Raw genomic sequence first — 18,219 nt, forward strand, 5'->3', positions numbered from 1 at the left:
TCATGAAATTCACATTTCTCAATAAAACCTTTCTTTATATCACATATTCATCATTTCTCAGAAGAGGTTTATTTTTCAGTACATTTCACTTTCAACATTTTTCCCCATTTAAAATTTCATATCTCAATTCATATTTTCAATAATCTCATTTCAACTTTCACAATTCATTTCATCAATTCAGTAATCACATTTTCATATAAATCATATGACACACAAGTTTTCATCTGATATTTATATCATAATAAATTTCAAGTAAAATAACATAATTCCAATTTCACATTATAACTCATCCAATATTTCTCAAATCAACTGTAATAATTTATTCCTCTTACCTGACTTACTGAGATTTCACAAAAACACCCAATTTCTACGCCCTTTGGCGTTCGCAACCGAAAAACCTGCAATTCACATTTTCCCCAAATTATTCAACACAACTCCCAGAATAACTTTCATATAACACTTCCTACATTTCATATACTCTAACTTAACTTAAAAACCTTAAAATACACCACTTACCATGGTTTTGGGATGGTGCCCCGGAAGCCCAACTTGAAAATCTGTTTTGCTTACGCGTTGCAAAGAATCTTCCCAGGAATTTCGTGATAGTTCCTGATCGTCAATTCGGGCTTTAACGGAGCCAGAATCGATGAGGGAAGGAGGGAGCTTCGTAGGTTTGCATGAAAAGGAGAGAGAGAGAGAGAGAGAGAGAGAGAGAGAGAGAGAGAGAGAGAGAGAGAGAGAGAGAGAGAGAGAGGACTTGTGTGGTTTAATGAAAGAAAACGTCTGCGAGACTTTCATATGTTCAGCATTGCAGAGAAAACCGTCGTCGGTTTTCTCCAGCTCTCAGAAAACCATCGCTGGTTTTCTCCTTCCTCGGCTAAAAATCACTTTTTCCTCTTTTCTTTTATTATTTTATTTTCTCGAGTCTCTACATTGTGCATGTCATTTTATTACTTGTGTATGTCATATTTCTTTACACATACAGTAAAATTAACCAACGAATTCAGATTGTGTATTATTGGCTTAACCAAGTGAGACTTGATACCATTACAATGTCAAGGTGTATTATGAGAACTTAGATCCAGTAACACTTACCGTGAAAGTCTTACTAACTAAGCAACTCTTTACATATGATTTTTTAAAAAATAAAATAAAATAAAAATTAGTTGAAGTAAAATGATGATTTATTTATTTTTAACTTGCTAGGCGGAAGAAATAAAAAGTAATTGGCTTCATGCATTCATGCTTTCATATAAAGCGTGGAGCTACTAGTCTACTCTTCCTTGTGCGAGAGAGTAGGCGCATCCTCAAAAGCACCCAATAATTTTAATAAAGAACATTTAGCAAGATATGTCCTTTTAAAATAAAAAATAGAATGCATAAATGTCAATCTGGCATTTAAATAATTTAGTAATTAAACTCCTATAGTAAAAGTTATGTTATCATCATTAAATTCTAAGAAGAATTTGAAAAAAAATAAAAATCAAATTGAATTACTCCAACAATGCAATTTCAAATGCATTACCCTCCAAAAAAATGAAAAAGAAACTTTAGTTAGTTAATTGATGAAAGCCTTGCCGTTTTGAAATCCAAAAACTTAAAAAATACAAAAACTAATCAATCACCTCCTATTGATTAGTGATTAGTAATTGTGCCCCTTTTTCTCGTTAAAATTAAAAAGCAAAGCGTGTGGGGCTTGGTGAGCCCAAAGCATTTAACCTGCAATACAAAATTCACATTTTATGAACCTAGTAAAACAAAAAATAAAAGCAGAAGAGGACGCATGGTAAAACGTACTTAGATGCCAATGCTATCCCATATGAACCTGTGCAAATGCCGCGTGGGAAAGCTCACAATTTTTCTTGCACAGGGTAAGGTCGCACTAATGGCGCTATCATTTTCCTTAAAACAGAAAAGAAAAAACAAGGATAAAGAAGAGAGCTGCAAAGCAGAGCATTACATAAACCGGAAAAAGCGGTTCAAACGGTCCACTTATTCGGGCTACACTCTCTGACTCTGTCACTCCCTCCTCCTCCTCTCCTTGTTCACACTGGCTTTGGTATGGGGTCCGGCGGCCAGCGGCCGGCGTCCCATTCCTGGTGTTTTCGAGCTTGTTTTCAGATCCACCGAGGTGGGTTTCTTCTTGTTATCTTCCCATTTCACTTGTTCTCCGGTAAATGTTGCTCTTTTCACTTTTTCAGATGTAGTTGGATTTATGTCGGGTTTGAGTAAATGGGTTTCTCTGTTTTGCCATGTTCGCGGGGAGACACGTATGATCTTTACTACTTTTGGTGCAAATGTGCGATTTGATCATTTTTGGGTTTATGGGTTCTTGTGGATTGCTTGAGTAAATGGGTCTCTCCTTTTTCTGCTGAACGTTGTTTGCTTCAGGCATTTCACAATATTATCTGAGAGTTGGAGTAATGGATTGTTCTTCTGTTTTGCTATGTATCCGCGGACATAAATGTGATCTTGATTACTTGTCTTTGTACGATTTGATGCGCTTTTAAAGCATTTGAAGATTGCTTCTTTTACTTTTTGTAGAACTTTATTTGTTCGTTTATTTTGGATAATGAGTTCATTTTTAGCTGGTTGGTCCTGCGCTGTTTCGTTTCTGGTTCTTTTTCTGTCATTTGCGTGATTTATAGTTCTTGCCATGACCTTCTGCTTGGTTGCTGAGAAAACTGAACAGAAGTAAGCAAGAAAAAATGAAAATAACAGTTTGACACTCTCGTTTTATGTTTTTGCATTCTAGAACAATTGATAAGCATATATTAAGTGGTTGAATGATTGTGTAAAGATCAGTAAACTGCAAGTTTTTGTTTTCTAATTCCCAAGTCAGCTCAGCTCGAGAGCACCTTTGCGAATATGTATACTTTTTGTGTCGATTGAATTCTTGTGCCCTAAATAATGAAGATATATTTGATACGAAGTTCATTGTTATTAATATATTTTTTTTGTTTTGACAGTTTCTCAGTGACCAAACAGAGACCTAAGCATCAAGGTTGAAGTGTATGTGATGTATTGGTGTGTGAAATTGAAGAACGAGATTTATATGTGATTTCTTAGTTGGCACTGAAATTTCCAACAAATTCCTTTTCTTAATTGATGCAGATTTGTTACTTTCCACGTGTATTTTGTAATTTTTGTCATGAGCAGTTGTGACGTGATTTCATCAATTAAGTGCATTTGATTGAAAGAATGGTAATATCTGGAATTTACCACATTGGTCTCATGCTGCAGTCATTTTGGTAAAAAGTAAAGACAAGTACCTTATCTGTATTAGGTTCCTTTCCTTTGATTGGGGAATAATGTTATAGATAAATTGAGTTTGTGAATTCGGGAAAGAAAATGGAAGAAATACAGTCTCAATCAGACAACTATAGGTCTTCCTCCTCTTCAGCTAGTAGTCCTGCTAGTAGGGTGCCTTCAAGTAATTTCTTCTATTTGAGGAAACCTGGCTCCCTTAGACAACCTATCTCATTTGAGGATTCACCAGACTGGGAAGATGCAGATGTTGATGTCAGGGTCGAGGAAGGAGGTGACGCAATTCATGTGGTAACCACACCTGTCTCCCCATCTCTCTCGAAGCTCAATAGTGGGTCCTTGCCGTCTCCTCCATTAGTGGAGGGTGCAGTTGTTCCAAGGAAACTTGCAGGTGCTTCGGTTGTGTGGAAGGATTTGACTGTCACGATAAAGGGGAAAAGGAAGTACTCTGATAAGGTTGTGAAAAGTTCAAATGGCTATGCATTACCAGGGACTATGACAGTGATAATGGGCCCTGCCAAATCTGGGAAATCCACACTATTGAGGGCTATTGCAGGTTCGTGTCTTGCAGGTTGATTGTCAGTAATTATTGAGCATTTGAATATGTACTTCTGATTGTGCTTTTGGAGGTTAATACTTAATTGTTGTTTTCTCCTTTACACAGGAAGATTGCATGGTTCCGCCAAAATGTATGGTGAAGTGTTTCTGAATGGGACAAAAATGTCGATGCCATATGGGTCCTATGTAAGTTCTAAATGATTTTATTTGTGATTGTAAGCTTTAAGTTATCTCACTTACCAGTGAAACTAATGAATTATATAGGTATAATGGCCTAGTGAATTGAAAATTTCCAAGATAAAAGTTAAAAATGGGAAACAGGTTAAAGTTTCAAATGTAGTATATGTTGAGTTAAAATACTTTGTGTAGCTAAATTGTCTCAGCAATTCAAGTTTCATTTTTTTGAGTCCTTTGACTCATTTCACTTTTTTGCATTTGCCTTTTCTTTTTCTCTGCATTTTTTCTGTTATTCTGACACCAACTCAAGGTTGTAGTAGTGCAGTTACGAAACCAAGAGTTACTAACACGTTGCATTGGAAGGTTGGAAGTTCTAACATAAAAGTATGTTTCCCCACCCACAGGGATATGTTGAGAGGCAAACCACACTGATTGGATCTCTCACTGTCCGTGAGTTTTTGTATTACGCTGCACTGCTCCAACTTCCTGGTTTCTTCTGTCAAAAAAAGAGTGTGGTAGAGGATGCCATCCTCGCCATGTCTTTGGGTGACTGTGCAAACAAACTGATTGGCGGCCATTGTTATATGAAGGGTCTTCCTAGTGGTGAGAGAAGGCGCGTTAGCATTGCCAGAGAGCTTGTGATGCGGCCACATATCTTATTTATAGATGAACCACTGTATCACCTTGACAGGTATTTTCCCCTCTTTTTGTATGTTTATACCCTCTTTCAGATCCAGGACCTTATTTTGGTTTTGACATTTGCATATTATAAGATATAAAGATATTAGGTGCATGTCTGTTGGAATGATGGTTACTGCAAGTTCATTTGTAGCTTACTTGTAGAGGTGGGAGTTGTAAGAGCTAGCTCACGTTGACTTTTCAGGTTGTAGCGCTATTGAATATTGACCCTTCCATGGCACTCAGGCAGACTCTGTGTTGTGTAAATATGGGTTATGTTGTTCACATAATCACATTGTAAGACATCAGGCTACTCAAGATCAGTCTGACAAATTTGTAACTAATAGGGGAGGGGAAATGTAATTGATACGAAAAAAATAGGCAGTAGTTTGTCTGCTTTCATCAATCCGTAACCTCCCCATTGCCAACTACCCAAAAGAGTATTTATTTATTTTAATGAGAAGATGTTTCTAGGCAAGGAATTTCCTGCAATTCTGAGGGTGAACAATTCTTTTATTTTTTATTTTATTTTTTAATCAACCATGAATTCTTTCCTGCAATCTGGAATCTGGCTAATTTAAGACGAGCAGTTGGTCCTGATTTGTAATTTCAGAACATTTTCTTAGGTTGTGTTTGGGAGCTTGCATTTTGAACCTTTGATTTGGATTTGTGTGATAGAAATCAATACAATTTTACAATGCATTTTGTCCAAATCCACACAAATCTAAATTCCAAGGCCTGAAATCCATGCTTCTGAACACATGGTTATAGTTTTTTCCCAAGGTTTCTGACAGAATCTGCACTTATATTTCATAAAAATTGTTTGGTTGACACATTGCTAGCGATCCCATGTTGAGATCCTTTATGATTGCGGACCGTGAATATGCCTTATAATTTATGCTTTCCTATTTTAAATTATTTACTCCAGTTTGCTTTCCCAGCTAAAAGTTATGTTTGTCACTTTCTCCAGTGTATCTGCACTTCTCATGATGGTTACCTTGAAGAAACTTGCAAACACTGGTTGCACCCTCATTTTTACTATTTGCCAGAGCAGCACAGAAGTGTTTGGTCTCTTTGATCGGATTTGCCTCCTTTCAAATGGAAACACTCTCTTCTTCGGAGAAACATTGGCTTGCTTGCAGGTGAGCATATCAGTGGCTCTGATTCTGTTTCCTTAAAATTGTTTGTCTTGCATAAAAATTATGATTGTGGAAGTAGTGAAGCCATCATACATGGAGCTGTGGGGCTTGTATATAATATATCCGTTGTAAATTTGATTTTCATTTTTTGTTGCTGTAGTTTTGTTACAATGACTGTTTGGCATTGTCATGTGCACTATTTTGTTGGATTTAAAGGAATTCAGGAACAGTATGTTACCATGTTTGCTAATCGCTGCCCTGAAAGTAAAGTAGTTTAGGAAATTTGTAATCTCAAGATATCGTGAAATTCCAAATTTTATTTTCCTTTCCCATCTTATAGTGGGAAATAAGTGAAACTTATCTTTCTGCTGAACTAATTCTACTTTTTCTGATGCAGCACTTCTCAAATGCTGGATTTCCTTGCCCAATTATGCAAAGTCCTTCTGATCACTTTTTACGTGCTATAAACACGGACTTCGACAGGATCATTGCAATGTGCAAAAATTGGCAGGTAATATTTTTATGATGGTTCTCATTTTTTTAATACTCGTTGTCTGAAATATACTGTAACAGGGAGCAGATGCTTAATATTGTTTGATAATGCCATGGAACATGGGATGAAACATTTTGACAGGATGACCATGGGGATTTTTCATCAGTTAACATGGACACTGCTGTCGCAATACGCACCCTTGAAGCAACTTATAAATCATCTGCTGATGCTGCTGCAGTTGAAACTATGATACTGAAACTCACGGAAAAGGTATCTATTTATTGTGTTTTTGCCATTTTTTATGCAATGCTTGTAAAATATGTCATCATTTTCTTGTACTTAATTACTCAATTATTTACGTTTTTTATTTTATTTGTTTGCAAATTTAATTAATTATTTTTTATTTCTTAACATTTACTCATCTAAATTATTGTATGTTTCCATATAAGATTTGGTCAGGTAATGGTAAATTTTTCAATTGAAATTCAAGATTTGTATGGCTTAATTTTTTATGATGTTAAAAAAAAAAAGACAGCGAAGAAAAATCTTGTAGTTATTTGTTAATTATGAGTTATAACATATTTACGTGTTAATTATAAGCAACAATGGGTTTGTTAGGATAACTGACATCTTTCAATAGTGCACTAGAAGACTAGCTTTATTGTTCAAGTAATATTTAATTATGCAGGAATATTTTTAGTAAACAAAAAGTTCACACGAATTTGGGGGCTCCTCTTTATATATCTATAGATTCCTTGAGTTGGACATAGGACTACAAATGAGCCGAGCCGAGCTTTGCCTCGCTCAAGCTTGTTCATTAAATTTTTAACCGAGCTTGAGCTGAGCTCAGATCGAGCTTTAAAATGTTGGCTCAAGTTTGTTTATATGCAAATGATTGCGCTTACGAGCCTTTACCAAGATGAGCTACTGAGATGCTCACTAATATTTTGATTCTTTTGGAACCTCTCATTTTGAGAGGAGGTTTTGTTAGGCAAAAAGGTGAAAAGGGGTTCTTATTGATATTGCCTAAAGAGTTTTTTTTCCCCACAAGCTAGCCTATTGGCCTTGAGCATTAGCCTTATCACTAAATTAAGGTTATGGAGTTTGAGTTAAATAATCCTATGAACAAATAGCCCCTACTTTTAAGTCCACTAGCAACTGGAGACAGAAACCTAGTCCAAGAAATGCTTGAACTTGTCCATGGTAGCTTCGACTTTTGCCATGAACCCTGATTCAGTTGTAGATGTTACAACCAGAGATTGTACCTTGCACTTCCAACAAATAGGCCTTCTTACAACAGTAAACACATACCCTGTTGTAGACCTCCTGTCATCAAAGCCCCCTGCATAGTCTGCATTCACAAATTTCACAACTGACGGATCACTTTGATGCTTGCCAAAACATCCCATTGCACCAGCATAAGGGACCTTCGACATATCCTGAACATCACCCTTCGTCCTTGGGTACTGAGCAGTAGACAATTTACATTGATTCTCCACAAAAGCACCTTGAGACAACCACAATCTCCTTGCAGTTCTGTCCACAACGCCACCCTGAGATAACCCCAATCTCCGTGCAGTTTTGTACTTGCGAATCTCCAAACCAAGACTCTTTTTGGCTCTACCTGCATTACATGTTCATTGCTGCTGCGGTTTTTAGGCACCTGTTTCTCTTCTTTTACCTGAGTACGCTGCATCATGACTTTCTCACCAAAAACCATGTCTCCACTGATCACCACTTTGTTTGCCTCTGGATCAAACAACTTGAACCTACCTTTCTTATACCTTAGAAATATGTACCGTCCGGACATTGCACCAAGCTTAGATCTTACCTCACTAGAAATGTGCATGACTGGACATCCAAACACTCTCAAACCAGAGTAGTTTACCGCATAACCTGTCCACACCTCACCTGCAACTTTCCCATCTAGTGATACCCTTGGCGATCGGTAAACGAGAAACACACCATGCTCATTGACTTTACCAAGAAGTTCCTTGTAAGCCTTACATACAATTTGCCATGCGCACAAAACTCCTTGAACAGAACCAACGTACTTAATACCAATGTCTGACCTGAGGATCTCTCCCGGTCTAGTTTTCTATCTTAGCCACAAGTTAAACCTGGCAAACATTTCTAACTTGTGCCGCATGAGATACACCAAGACCTTTCATGATAAACCCACGAAAAACATATGTCCAACCTATGATGCTACTATCACCGGCCCCCAAACATCTGAATACATGTAGTTAAGAATACCCTCTGTCTTGTGTGTGGCTGTTTTACACAAAATAATATTACTTGACTCACATTCTTTAGCTGTAGCTCCACCTATAATTGTGCAGTGCATAGATATTTCTTGCTAATTTCTATCCCTTCATCACCATCATGTCGCTTTCATACACCTTCATTATCTCACTTTCAGACTTGTAACTATACCCATTACAATAAGTGCCCAATGAAATCACATTCTTCCGTAAATCCAGTACATGCCTTACATCGCATAAAGTTCTCACAAAACCATCATACATTTTAATTTTGACATTTCCTATTCCAACTATTTTGCATGAAACATAATTTCCCATTAGAACAAAACCAGAATTAACTGACTTGTAGGTGTTGAACTAATTTCTATTTGATGTCGTGTGATAAGAACATCCCAAATCTAGGATCCAAGAATCTGTGAGGTGTTCTGAATCCGATGAAATAGAAAGCATATCACCATCACTGCTCTCTGAGTCTCCTTCTTCCACTACATTTGCAAATTTTGACCAACCCTCTGGATTTTCAGCGTTCCCCTTCTTTCACATTGGACACTCCGGTTTTAGGTGCCCAATTTTTCCACACTTAAAACACTTTCTGTCCTTCTTGGACTGCGATTGAGATCTGCTCCGGAACTTGCTTCTCCCATGTTCCTGGTTACCCTTTACCACAAGCTCTTCACCATGTGGAATTTCATCGCTGGCCATCTTTCTTTGATGAAAACCCAACAATGCGCTTGTTACCTTTTCCAAATTTAGGATTTCTTTGACCCATGTTAGAGTAGTAACCCAATTTTCATACTTGTGAGACGTAGGTAGAGAATTCAATAGCATCAGCGCCTCGTCTTCTTCCTTGAACTTCACATCAACACACATTAAATCATTGACAATTTGATTGAATGCATTGATGTGTTGGTTCAAATCCGAACCTTCCACCATCTTAAACCAATACAATCTTTGCTTAAGAAATAATTTGTTTGATAAAGACTTATACATATACCAACTTTCCAGTTTCTGTTAAATTGCTGCAGGAGAATCCTCATCCATGACGTGATATAACACGTCATCAGCCAAACAAAGTCGGATACTCGACGCCGCCTTTGCTTCCAATTCATTCCAACTTGTTTCATCCATGCTTTCCGGCTAAACCCTGTATAAAGCTTTCACCATATCTTGCTGCACTAACAGATCCTTAACCCTTCTCCGCCTTAAATCGAAGTTTTCCATTCCATCGAACTTGACAACATCGAACTTTGCAGAAGAAGTTCTAGAAGCCATTACAACAATGCCTGATGCCAATTTGTTGTGAAAAACAAATTGCATAGTAGAATAAATTGATCTTACAATGTAGCACTCAACGGTGAAATGTGCAAAATAACAATCACGTAAATTATAATGAAAGCAATAACAATGACACATAGAATTACGTGGTTCGGCAATGCCTACATCCACGGGAGTAATCAGCAGTGTTTTTCTTACTATCTTGTGCCCAAAGACATGAACATCGAGAGTTACAACATATACAATGTATGTATAACCCTCTCGAAGGTTTTCCCCCCCAAACCCAACCTATCCAACGTCCCAAAATTCAAAATTTGAAAACCAGCGCTGGGAACCCGAGCCAAACCGTCGACGGTTTCAGACATACCGTCGACGGTTTAATACCGAGAGCAAACAGTCGATGTGGCAGGTTCAAAACCGTTGACTGTTTCACTGAACTGTGCCAAACTGTCAATGGTTACAGAGAAATCGTCGACGGTTTCCTCTTGCAAACTTCTATTTCTTCCATGTTTTCTCATTGTACATGCGTTCCATTGAATATATGAGCCACATATCACAACAATACTTTTTGCTAGTTGGAATGAAAAGAAGAAAAAAGAAGCTATTTGCTCTTTGCTTTTTTTCTTTTGGGGGGGAGGGGGGGAAGGAACATGTCTTTGGCTTGCAGATGATAAGAGGAAAGAAGAGGAAGAAAGTAAAAGCTACAAAGATAATGCATAATTGCTACAAAATTGCAACTTTAAGCTCTTAGCCTGATTGCAACTCCTTGGTTGTTGAAGCTCTCCTCTGATGTCAAATCTGCTGCTGCTGGAAGAAGGAACGGTGCTAGCCTGTTATTTTGCCCTAATTTTGTGGATATTGTGGAGAGATAAATTCTAGAGCTTTGAAGGAACAACTACTTTTTGCAGAGTCCTTAAGGATAGATGGATAACTCTTTCAAATTGGTTTAGTGGTGGAACATGCTGGACACACGCAAAATTATTGACTTCTTGGGAACCCTATCACACACTTGATTGAACTTCTATTTCTCTCTTTTCTTTGCTTGTACATGGGTGGCACGCTGTATTTATGAAATCCCTGTTTATTGATTAAAAACATGGTAAGAGCAGATAGGATAACTACACGCAAGACAATGAGTATGGAAGTTAGTGTGGTTTGTGGCTTTAGTGAAATGGTGGAGCTATTGAAGCTTCACAATAGGGTTAGATTTTAGCCAAGATGGATATCTGTTGTGTGTGGCTCAGATTAAAGAAGTGGCAAGATAGGTAGACCAGTGCAGAAGGGATAGTTTTGCCTATTTAGATGGAGAGCGCAAGGTTTTTCTAAGAGTAGGTCCATTTAGTCGACTAGTGCATCATTGGTTTTGGCATCAATGTCAGTTTCCTACTTACAAAAGATGTGTTCCACGCACAAGGGAGTCTTAGGTCTAATAGCTGTTGATAGTGAGTTTTTGACCAAACATTTCATAACTTTGTTGAATAATTCAAAAATTGAGCTAGAACAAAGAGAAAAGGAATTTTGTACAGGATGGTCGATCGCTCACTTAAAGATGGTCGACAATCCCTAACCTTCCCTCCACAATGCATGGTCTATGGGCACATCCTAGTGGGGGACAGGGAGATTTTTTCGTAGAGAGAATTCGTGTTTTGGGTGTTGGAGAAGGAAATTCACACTTTGGGTATTTGAGAGACATCTCATTCTCTCAATCTTTCATTTAGTTCTTAGGGGTGTGCATGCATTTTTTGAGTATTCTCCAACTAGAAATACAGATCTTTTTGGATTTAGGCAGTCCTATTACTCTCATCTTGTATTTTTTATGTTTGTATGGTAATTTTGCATGCATGGTTTTTATTTGTTGTGTTTTTTTTTGTAGTGTAATTCTCTGCTTGTGAATTCGTGCATAGTGTTGCTTCAGTGTCTTAGGGATGGTTTACATGCATATTTCAAAACTATATTGGTTTTGACACTATTTTAGTCCAAAAAATGCATTTTTGAAAAAATGATTTTGAAAATCGTTCTACCTTTTTCCTTACGTGTGCATGTTAATTTCTATACTTAGCACGTCATCTAGAATAGGAGCAGATAAAATCCATGTGCAGGTTTCATAAGAATTTTGCATAAAAATTTGAAAATGGTGAAGTATACATGTAGGTGTTTGACCAGACGCAAGGGCACAATCAACTAGTTCATTCTCTGCAGATGGTTGACTGGCCATTAAGGCGCAGTCAACAGCGCAGTCTAGAGGCTGAATTCAGCCATATTTTTTTTGGACTTTTCTTGGAATTTTGAGTCAATGGTTGGTTTAAACACTCATTGGAGTGTATGGTTGAGTCTGCTGGCTAATTATTTGTAGTTGGTTTAATGATTTTCCCTTAAAAAAACCAAAAATGTCAATTTATGTTCAAGTGTTTTCCAAAAATAAAAAAAATTCTGAAATGAGTGTGCATGAGCTTTTAAACTTTTTTTCAGAATGTTTATGACTTAATTTTCAAGTGATTTCAAGGTGGGTTTGTGGTTCTCCCTCAAAAAAAAAAAAAAAAAAAATATTGAGTTATTTTTTTTTAATAAAAAATATACCATTTTTCAAAGTAATCACCTATGATGTGGCTTGAAGATGAAGAAGTGCTTATTTTCTAAATGTTAACAGACTTCAAGGCTTCGCTTCCATAGGGAGCTTTTTTTAACCAAAAAAAAAAAAAATCATATTTTTATTTAAAAAATGTGGATTTTTTATTTAAGACTTCAAGTAGTTTTCAAAACTCCACAATGTTTTTACTTTTTAATTAGAAATTGAAAATATTTTGGGGAACTACAAGTGGCTTAATCCCATTTTTAGGGTATGTAGTAGTCTATTCTTACATAGATGCAGTCACTTTTGAAAAAAATGAAAGGATTTTTTGTATTTGTGAATGTGTTTATTTATTTATTTTTATCATTATATTTTTTGTGACAATTTGCAAAGGTACTAAGTAGCGGGGTCTCCGTTGGGCTTTGGCCTCTGCATAGATACCATGAAAACCTTTTCAAAGGATGATGATAACCTAAAGTTTTTTGAAAAAAAAAAAAAAAAAAAAAAAGCATAGGCAGCCTTCTGCAGGTGGTCGACTGACCTTTAGGAGACGATCGACCGGCCTTGCCCAAGAGCAAGGCAGGTCAACCTGACCTCTGAAGGTGTTCGACCAGTTTTTGCTTTCATTTTTTAAAAAGTTTCTACCAAATTTGATTTTCAGAAAATGAATTTTCTTATGGCAGACAAATACACATAAGGTAAGAGTGGCAACTATTCTTAAAATGGGTGCTTTAGGGTGTTAATTCTTTAATTCTATTTAAAAGGAATTAAAGGGTTGCCTTCACTATTCACAATTGTATTCCCGAACATATAACCCTATGAAAAAGGATTTCCTTTATTTTTCCTTTTCAAAAATTGAAATAAAGTGGCGACTCAGTTTTCAAAATTGAAGAGTGGGTTAAACTTATTTTTCAAAATGGTTACTAAACTAGTTGGCCACAAAACAGGCCAGCCATGTCTTGCGTTGATTGTAGGTTTTGTGGTTCAAGTTTATTTTTTTTGACAAAAGCTGGTGAACAGATCCTAAAGAATGGTTCATGGCGGATCGGGCTTTCCTATTTTATTTTAAACTTGGTTTTGACTACAGTTTTGGTATTGTACTTCCCATAGACTTGTGCTGCTCACACAAGGGAGCCCTATCTAATCTAGAATTGGGTTTGTTGAGTCTTATAAGTATATGCTTTTGCATATGATTGTGTATGTGTGAAGTGGTTTGCTAGTGTTGTTTTATTGTCTATGGTTTTGTTCCAGATTGTGCCAAGTCCTTTTTGAGGTTTTGTATGCAAGCTATTGGGTGTGAAGGGGTTTGTTTGAGTTAGAGTTTGACTGATTCTAATTGAAGTTCTTCATAGTGGATTGTTTGGTGGAGTAGCCTAGGGCCAAACCATATTATTTGCTTTTGTTCTCTCTTGTTGTTTCTATTTTCATTGTATGTTGTAGCCTGAACACTGTATATAATGTTTATGTCCTAAATAACCAGCCCAGCAGTTGTGTTGGGCTGCAGGTTGGCTCATGATGAGCATAAATTCTAATTCTAAATTATATTTAATTATGATAATCGTGCACAGTAAAATCTAACATTACAAGATTCATAAGCAAATAAGAAATATGGTCTGACCTGAATTTTTTAACTCGTATAGAACTTGGCTACCTTTTGATGGTTTTCAATTTGTGCACAAGTGCATGATTTTGAGAATACAAGCATTTAAAATACAATGTTGTATGTGTTTACATTGTGTATTGAGGGACTTTTTTCCTATGTACACTTGAGATAATTACTTGACATGAAAAGGAAAATATATTTATTTTGGAAGGTTTGCTGTAAAGTTGCTTATTTTTTGATTATAAAGTAATTACAGTTAGTTGATTAATATTACTGGAAGAGAGGATGGAGAAGAAAAATATATTTTTTGATAGAATTTTCATTTTTAGTTGTCCAAATGCTTGGGGAAGCCTAGTTGATGGTCTCAGTGGTTGCTAAAAGCACCTATGCCCTTGCTTGAAGTTCACCTTCTTGTTGCAATGTGTTACATTATTTTTACTACATTACGGCATTAGTCAATAGACCATGTTTTAAGCATTTTCTTGTAAGATGAGTAAGTATTGATGGGTTCAACTCAGAAAAAAAAATAAAAAATGACTGGGAAATAACTATGAAAGAAGGGAAGGGCAGGGTAATAAATTTGATATTGGCTTTTCTAGCTTTCCTCGTACAGTTACTCTGACCATTATAGCCATCGTCCTTTGTGGCTTTGTTCAGTTCTCTATAGTTAATTACCATTCTTGCCTTGCCTCTTACTTGCTCAGCGTGGTTTATGACCATGAAAGCCACACTCTTGTGCTAGCTTTGACTGTGCCTAATTAATCCCATTTCTAATAACTCTGGAATATGCTTTTCAAATTCCTCTATCATTAACTTAGGATAGGCAATTCCTTTACTACGAATACTCGTAGTTTGGTCATTAAGTATTATGTCGGCTTCCGACATAGCCTTCTGCTATAGCGCCTAAGGATTATTAGATCAATTTTCTGAAAGTAAAGTCTTGATTTCTTCAAGCTGACTATTACCTTCTATACTTAATACTCCTCCAACTAAATTTATCCACTTATCAAGCTTCTCTTGATAAACTCGTGTAACCTTAGGTTATGTTACACCATCATTTTCTTTTATCATGATCTGGTTTCTACCATTTCTGATAGTTGCTGAAGAAGTTGGGATAAAATGGTTATCGAGGATAATACCGTAAATAGCTGGTATCTTCTAAGAAATCTGTTTCCTAAAAGGAAATCATCTAGTAACTCAGGTATTAGGCAAAGAATTGGCTCCTCAAATATTTTGCCATTTGCATTTATTTTTACCTTTCTGGAAACCTCTCCAATCTGGAGTATGGCACTGTTGCCTATTGTTACTTGCAAACTTGTAGGTTCTCAGGTTACTCCTGGAAATCTATTCCTGGTACAGGACGAAGTACACTTTGTATCAATTAGGGCTGCACATTCTATTTCACTAATATAAATTTTTATAAGAGTCGCCCATTCCTCCATCTGAGCACTAAGGATATATCTTCTCATATAGGATATATGAGACTATTCATCTTTCTCGGCATAAATAGGGATTCTAATAGTTCTCTAACCAACTATCCTCCTACTTATTGAAGTTCTGCTTTCAGAAGGAACTTTCGAAGCTACTTCTTCCTCTCTGGACATGCTAGCCCTTTTGGGTGCATCTTCAGTTACCTGCTTAGTAATAATCAATTTGTTTGCCTCTTATCTTACTGACTCTGGCAAAAGGGACCTTAATCATTCTTCTGTTCTCGGAGTGGCCCAAACTTGTGGCCAACTTAACAACCTTGGATTTACCACTTCTGGTTGTAAGCCTTTAACTGAACTAGAACTAGACGTTTCAAAGAGTTGCGTAAATCTGCTAACTCCCTCTTTTAACGCTACTTTCCATGTATTATAAAACTTCAAATACAATCTGGCCATTAACTTAATGCATCTCCTATCTAAGTTACATTGTAGTGTATTCTGCTAGTCCCTTGTATTTACCCTTACCTTTAGCGTTTTTTCAATACTCTTGTCATGGAGATCTACATGCAGATATGGTATAACCTTGATCTAGGCTGATCTTGAATGCAAGTTGGCTCTTGCTCCTTCTAATAAGGATCTAGCAAAGTTACCTATACTTTCGTCCATGACTACTACAAGGATAGGTAGATCCTTGCCCTTTCTGACCAATGGATCAACTCCTATTTGAATTATCTCGAAATGTACATATTTGGCCTTTTTATCCATGACCTTCTGTACTTTCGGTGCGATTGATAGAGGAACTACAAATGTGGTATACCACTGGATACTTTTGCAGTTACTTCCTTCTCTATAACCTTGATGGTCTCTTTGTATGGTATCCGCAAATTGTGGTATACCACTGTCCAATTTGCTCGGGGCATACACCATTCCTGGCAATCCTGACTGCTAGAAGGGATCTTCGTTTCTGAAGAATGTACAATATCATCTCCTAATTTTGTTAATGGAACTAGGTCTGGTACATCTTCAGTTGGCTTCATCATAGCTATCCTTAACTGGCTTAGCTTTAGCTGAAACGGAGATGGTTCTAAGAAATCTTCATTTGATTCTTCCCCTTCATCTGTGTCGGAATATTCTGAGAAAATAGAGTAAATACTTTCATCATCAGTATCTATTTCCTCTCCCCAAATTGGTTCGTAAAGAAGCTCAGAGGATTCTTCCATCAAGATACTCTCGAGGCTTCCTTTCCTCTTCTCTGCTTCTGGACAGTTGTCTGCTTCGTGGCCTTTCTTGCCACAGAACCAGCAACAATTACAGTTTGAAAGAGATTTGCCCTGAGGACATTTAGGATATCTTCCATATTTCTTCTTAAAAGATTCCTTAACATCTTCTCTAACCCGACTAGGTCTCAAATATCTCTTTCTTGGCTTTTGCCCTTTCTTGGAGCTTCTTTTCTTGAATTTCCTCCAAGATTTCTTTCTTGGTCTATTTTCCCTTATATGGCATTGCCCTTTTGAACAACTTGATTCTGGTTTTTCTAACCGTATTGCTATTCTCTGATCGCTACCATATCTGTCTGCAACTCCACTTATCTCGGAGCGACATGCAGGATTCATGTATGACATACTTCTTACATCTTGTAAGACATGCCTCTGCATGCAGTAAAGCCTTATCATTTGCCTTACTGTTGCTGCTTTAGCTCCGAGTGTATCTGATACTTTTGTATCCTTCTCGAGTCTTTGCTTAATGGCTTGAGTTACCAATTCTGGCCAACTGCTTGGTAACTTTTGGATAAAGACCTCTTTTGCATATGCTCGGTCTTGAGGTCAAAGCTGATAATACCAATGCTGAAACTCACAAAGATATTCATCAAAATAGCACATGTCACATATTTGGATTTTAGAAATTGTCATTCTGGCTTTTTCTACTAATTCTTCTCCTCTATCAACTAGAGAATATCCTGCAAACTTCTGTTTGAGGAAATCTGCTAGTATGGCTATTACCTCATCTGGGGTACTAACTCCGCTTGTAATGCACTTAATGTCCTAATTTTTTCACACCCAGCAGGTTCCAAGCCCCGAGTAAAGGAGGAGGGTTGCGTTTAGGTAGTTGATAGCCAGCGTAAAATTTGTTAGATCATTATGATATGAATCCTTACCGAATATTTGCTTGGGCGTTCCCTATGAGCGACACATTGCACTTGAACCACCTGAGTGTAGCAAAAAGAGGGTGAGGGTGGGCTAGGTTGTCGCGCCGAAGCGACGTGCCGTGTCAGCGTCCGGGTACGGTGTCAAAAATGCGAGGGTTGCTAGCTGCATCATTCTGGACGTGGGCTGGTAAAGACGTTAGTTCAAGAAACTAGGATTAGATTAGCAACTTGGAATATAGAGACACTTTCAAGTAAAAGCATGGAAATTGTGGATACAATGATTAAAAGAAGAATTAATATAATTTGCCTTCAACAAACTAAGTGGGTGGGGGAGAAAGCTAGAGAAATCAATAAATCATGATTTAAACTTTGGTACACTGGAAAAGAAAAACATAAGAATGGAGTAGGCATTATTATAGACAGAAACTTAAAAGATAGCGTTGTGGATGTAACTAGAGTAAGGGATAGAATTATAAAAATCAAGATGGTATTAGGACAAGAGATAATAAATATCATTAGTGCTTATGCTCCTCAAGTTGGCTTAGCAGAAAATCTTAAGAGACAATTTTGGGAAGATATGGATAGTATTATACAAGGCATACCAGGGACTGAGAAAAGATTTA

General features: G+C 37.0%; 1 protein-coding gene across 5 annotated transcripts in view; it reads left to right on the forward strand.

Moving 5' to 3' along the window:
• Window positions 1-1,847: 1,847 nt before the first annotated feature.
• Window positions 1,848-18,219, forward strand: part of LOC131148869 (ABC transporter G family member 3) — a 54,306-nt gene continuing 37,934 nt past the window's right edge. Inside the window, exons 1-8 of one of the 5 annotated variants that reach the window (XM_058098817.1) lie at window positions 1,903-2,131; window positions 2,970-3,012; window positions 3,115-3,823; window positions 3,932-4,011; window positions 4,407-4,693; window positions 5,651-5,822; window positions 6,217-6,330; window positions 6,454-6,582. In XM_058098817.1, coding sequence (XP_057954800.1) covers window positions 3,352-3,823; window positions 3,932-4,011; window positions 4,407-4,693; window positions 5,651-5,822; window positions 6,217-6,330; window positions 6,454-6,582 — 1,254 coding nt within the window. In that variant the 5' untranslated portion in view covers window positions 1,903-2,131; window positions 2,970-3,012; window positions 3,115-3,351. Of the gene's footprint in view, window positions 2,174-2,969; window positions 3,824-3,931; window positions 4,012-4,406; window positions 4,694-5,650; window positions 5,823-6,216; window positions 6,331-6,453; window positions 6,583-18,219 lie in introns of all 5 variants that reach the window. The other 4 variants (XM_058098816.1, XM_058098814.1, XM_058098815.1 and 1 more) reach the window with 4 other exon arrangements.

This window comes from Malania oleifera, chromosome 2 (genome assembly GCF_029873635.1).
Source record: "Malania oleifera isolate guangnan ecotype guangnan chromosome 2, ASM2987363v1, whole genome shotgun sequence".
NCBI lineage: Eukaryota > Viridiplantae > Streptophyta > Magnoliopsida > Santalales > Ximeniaceae > Malania > Malania oleifera.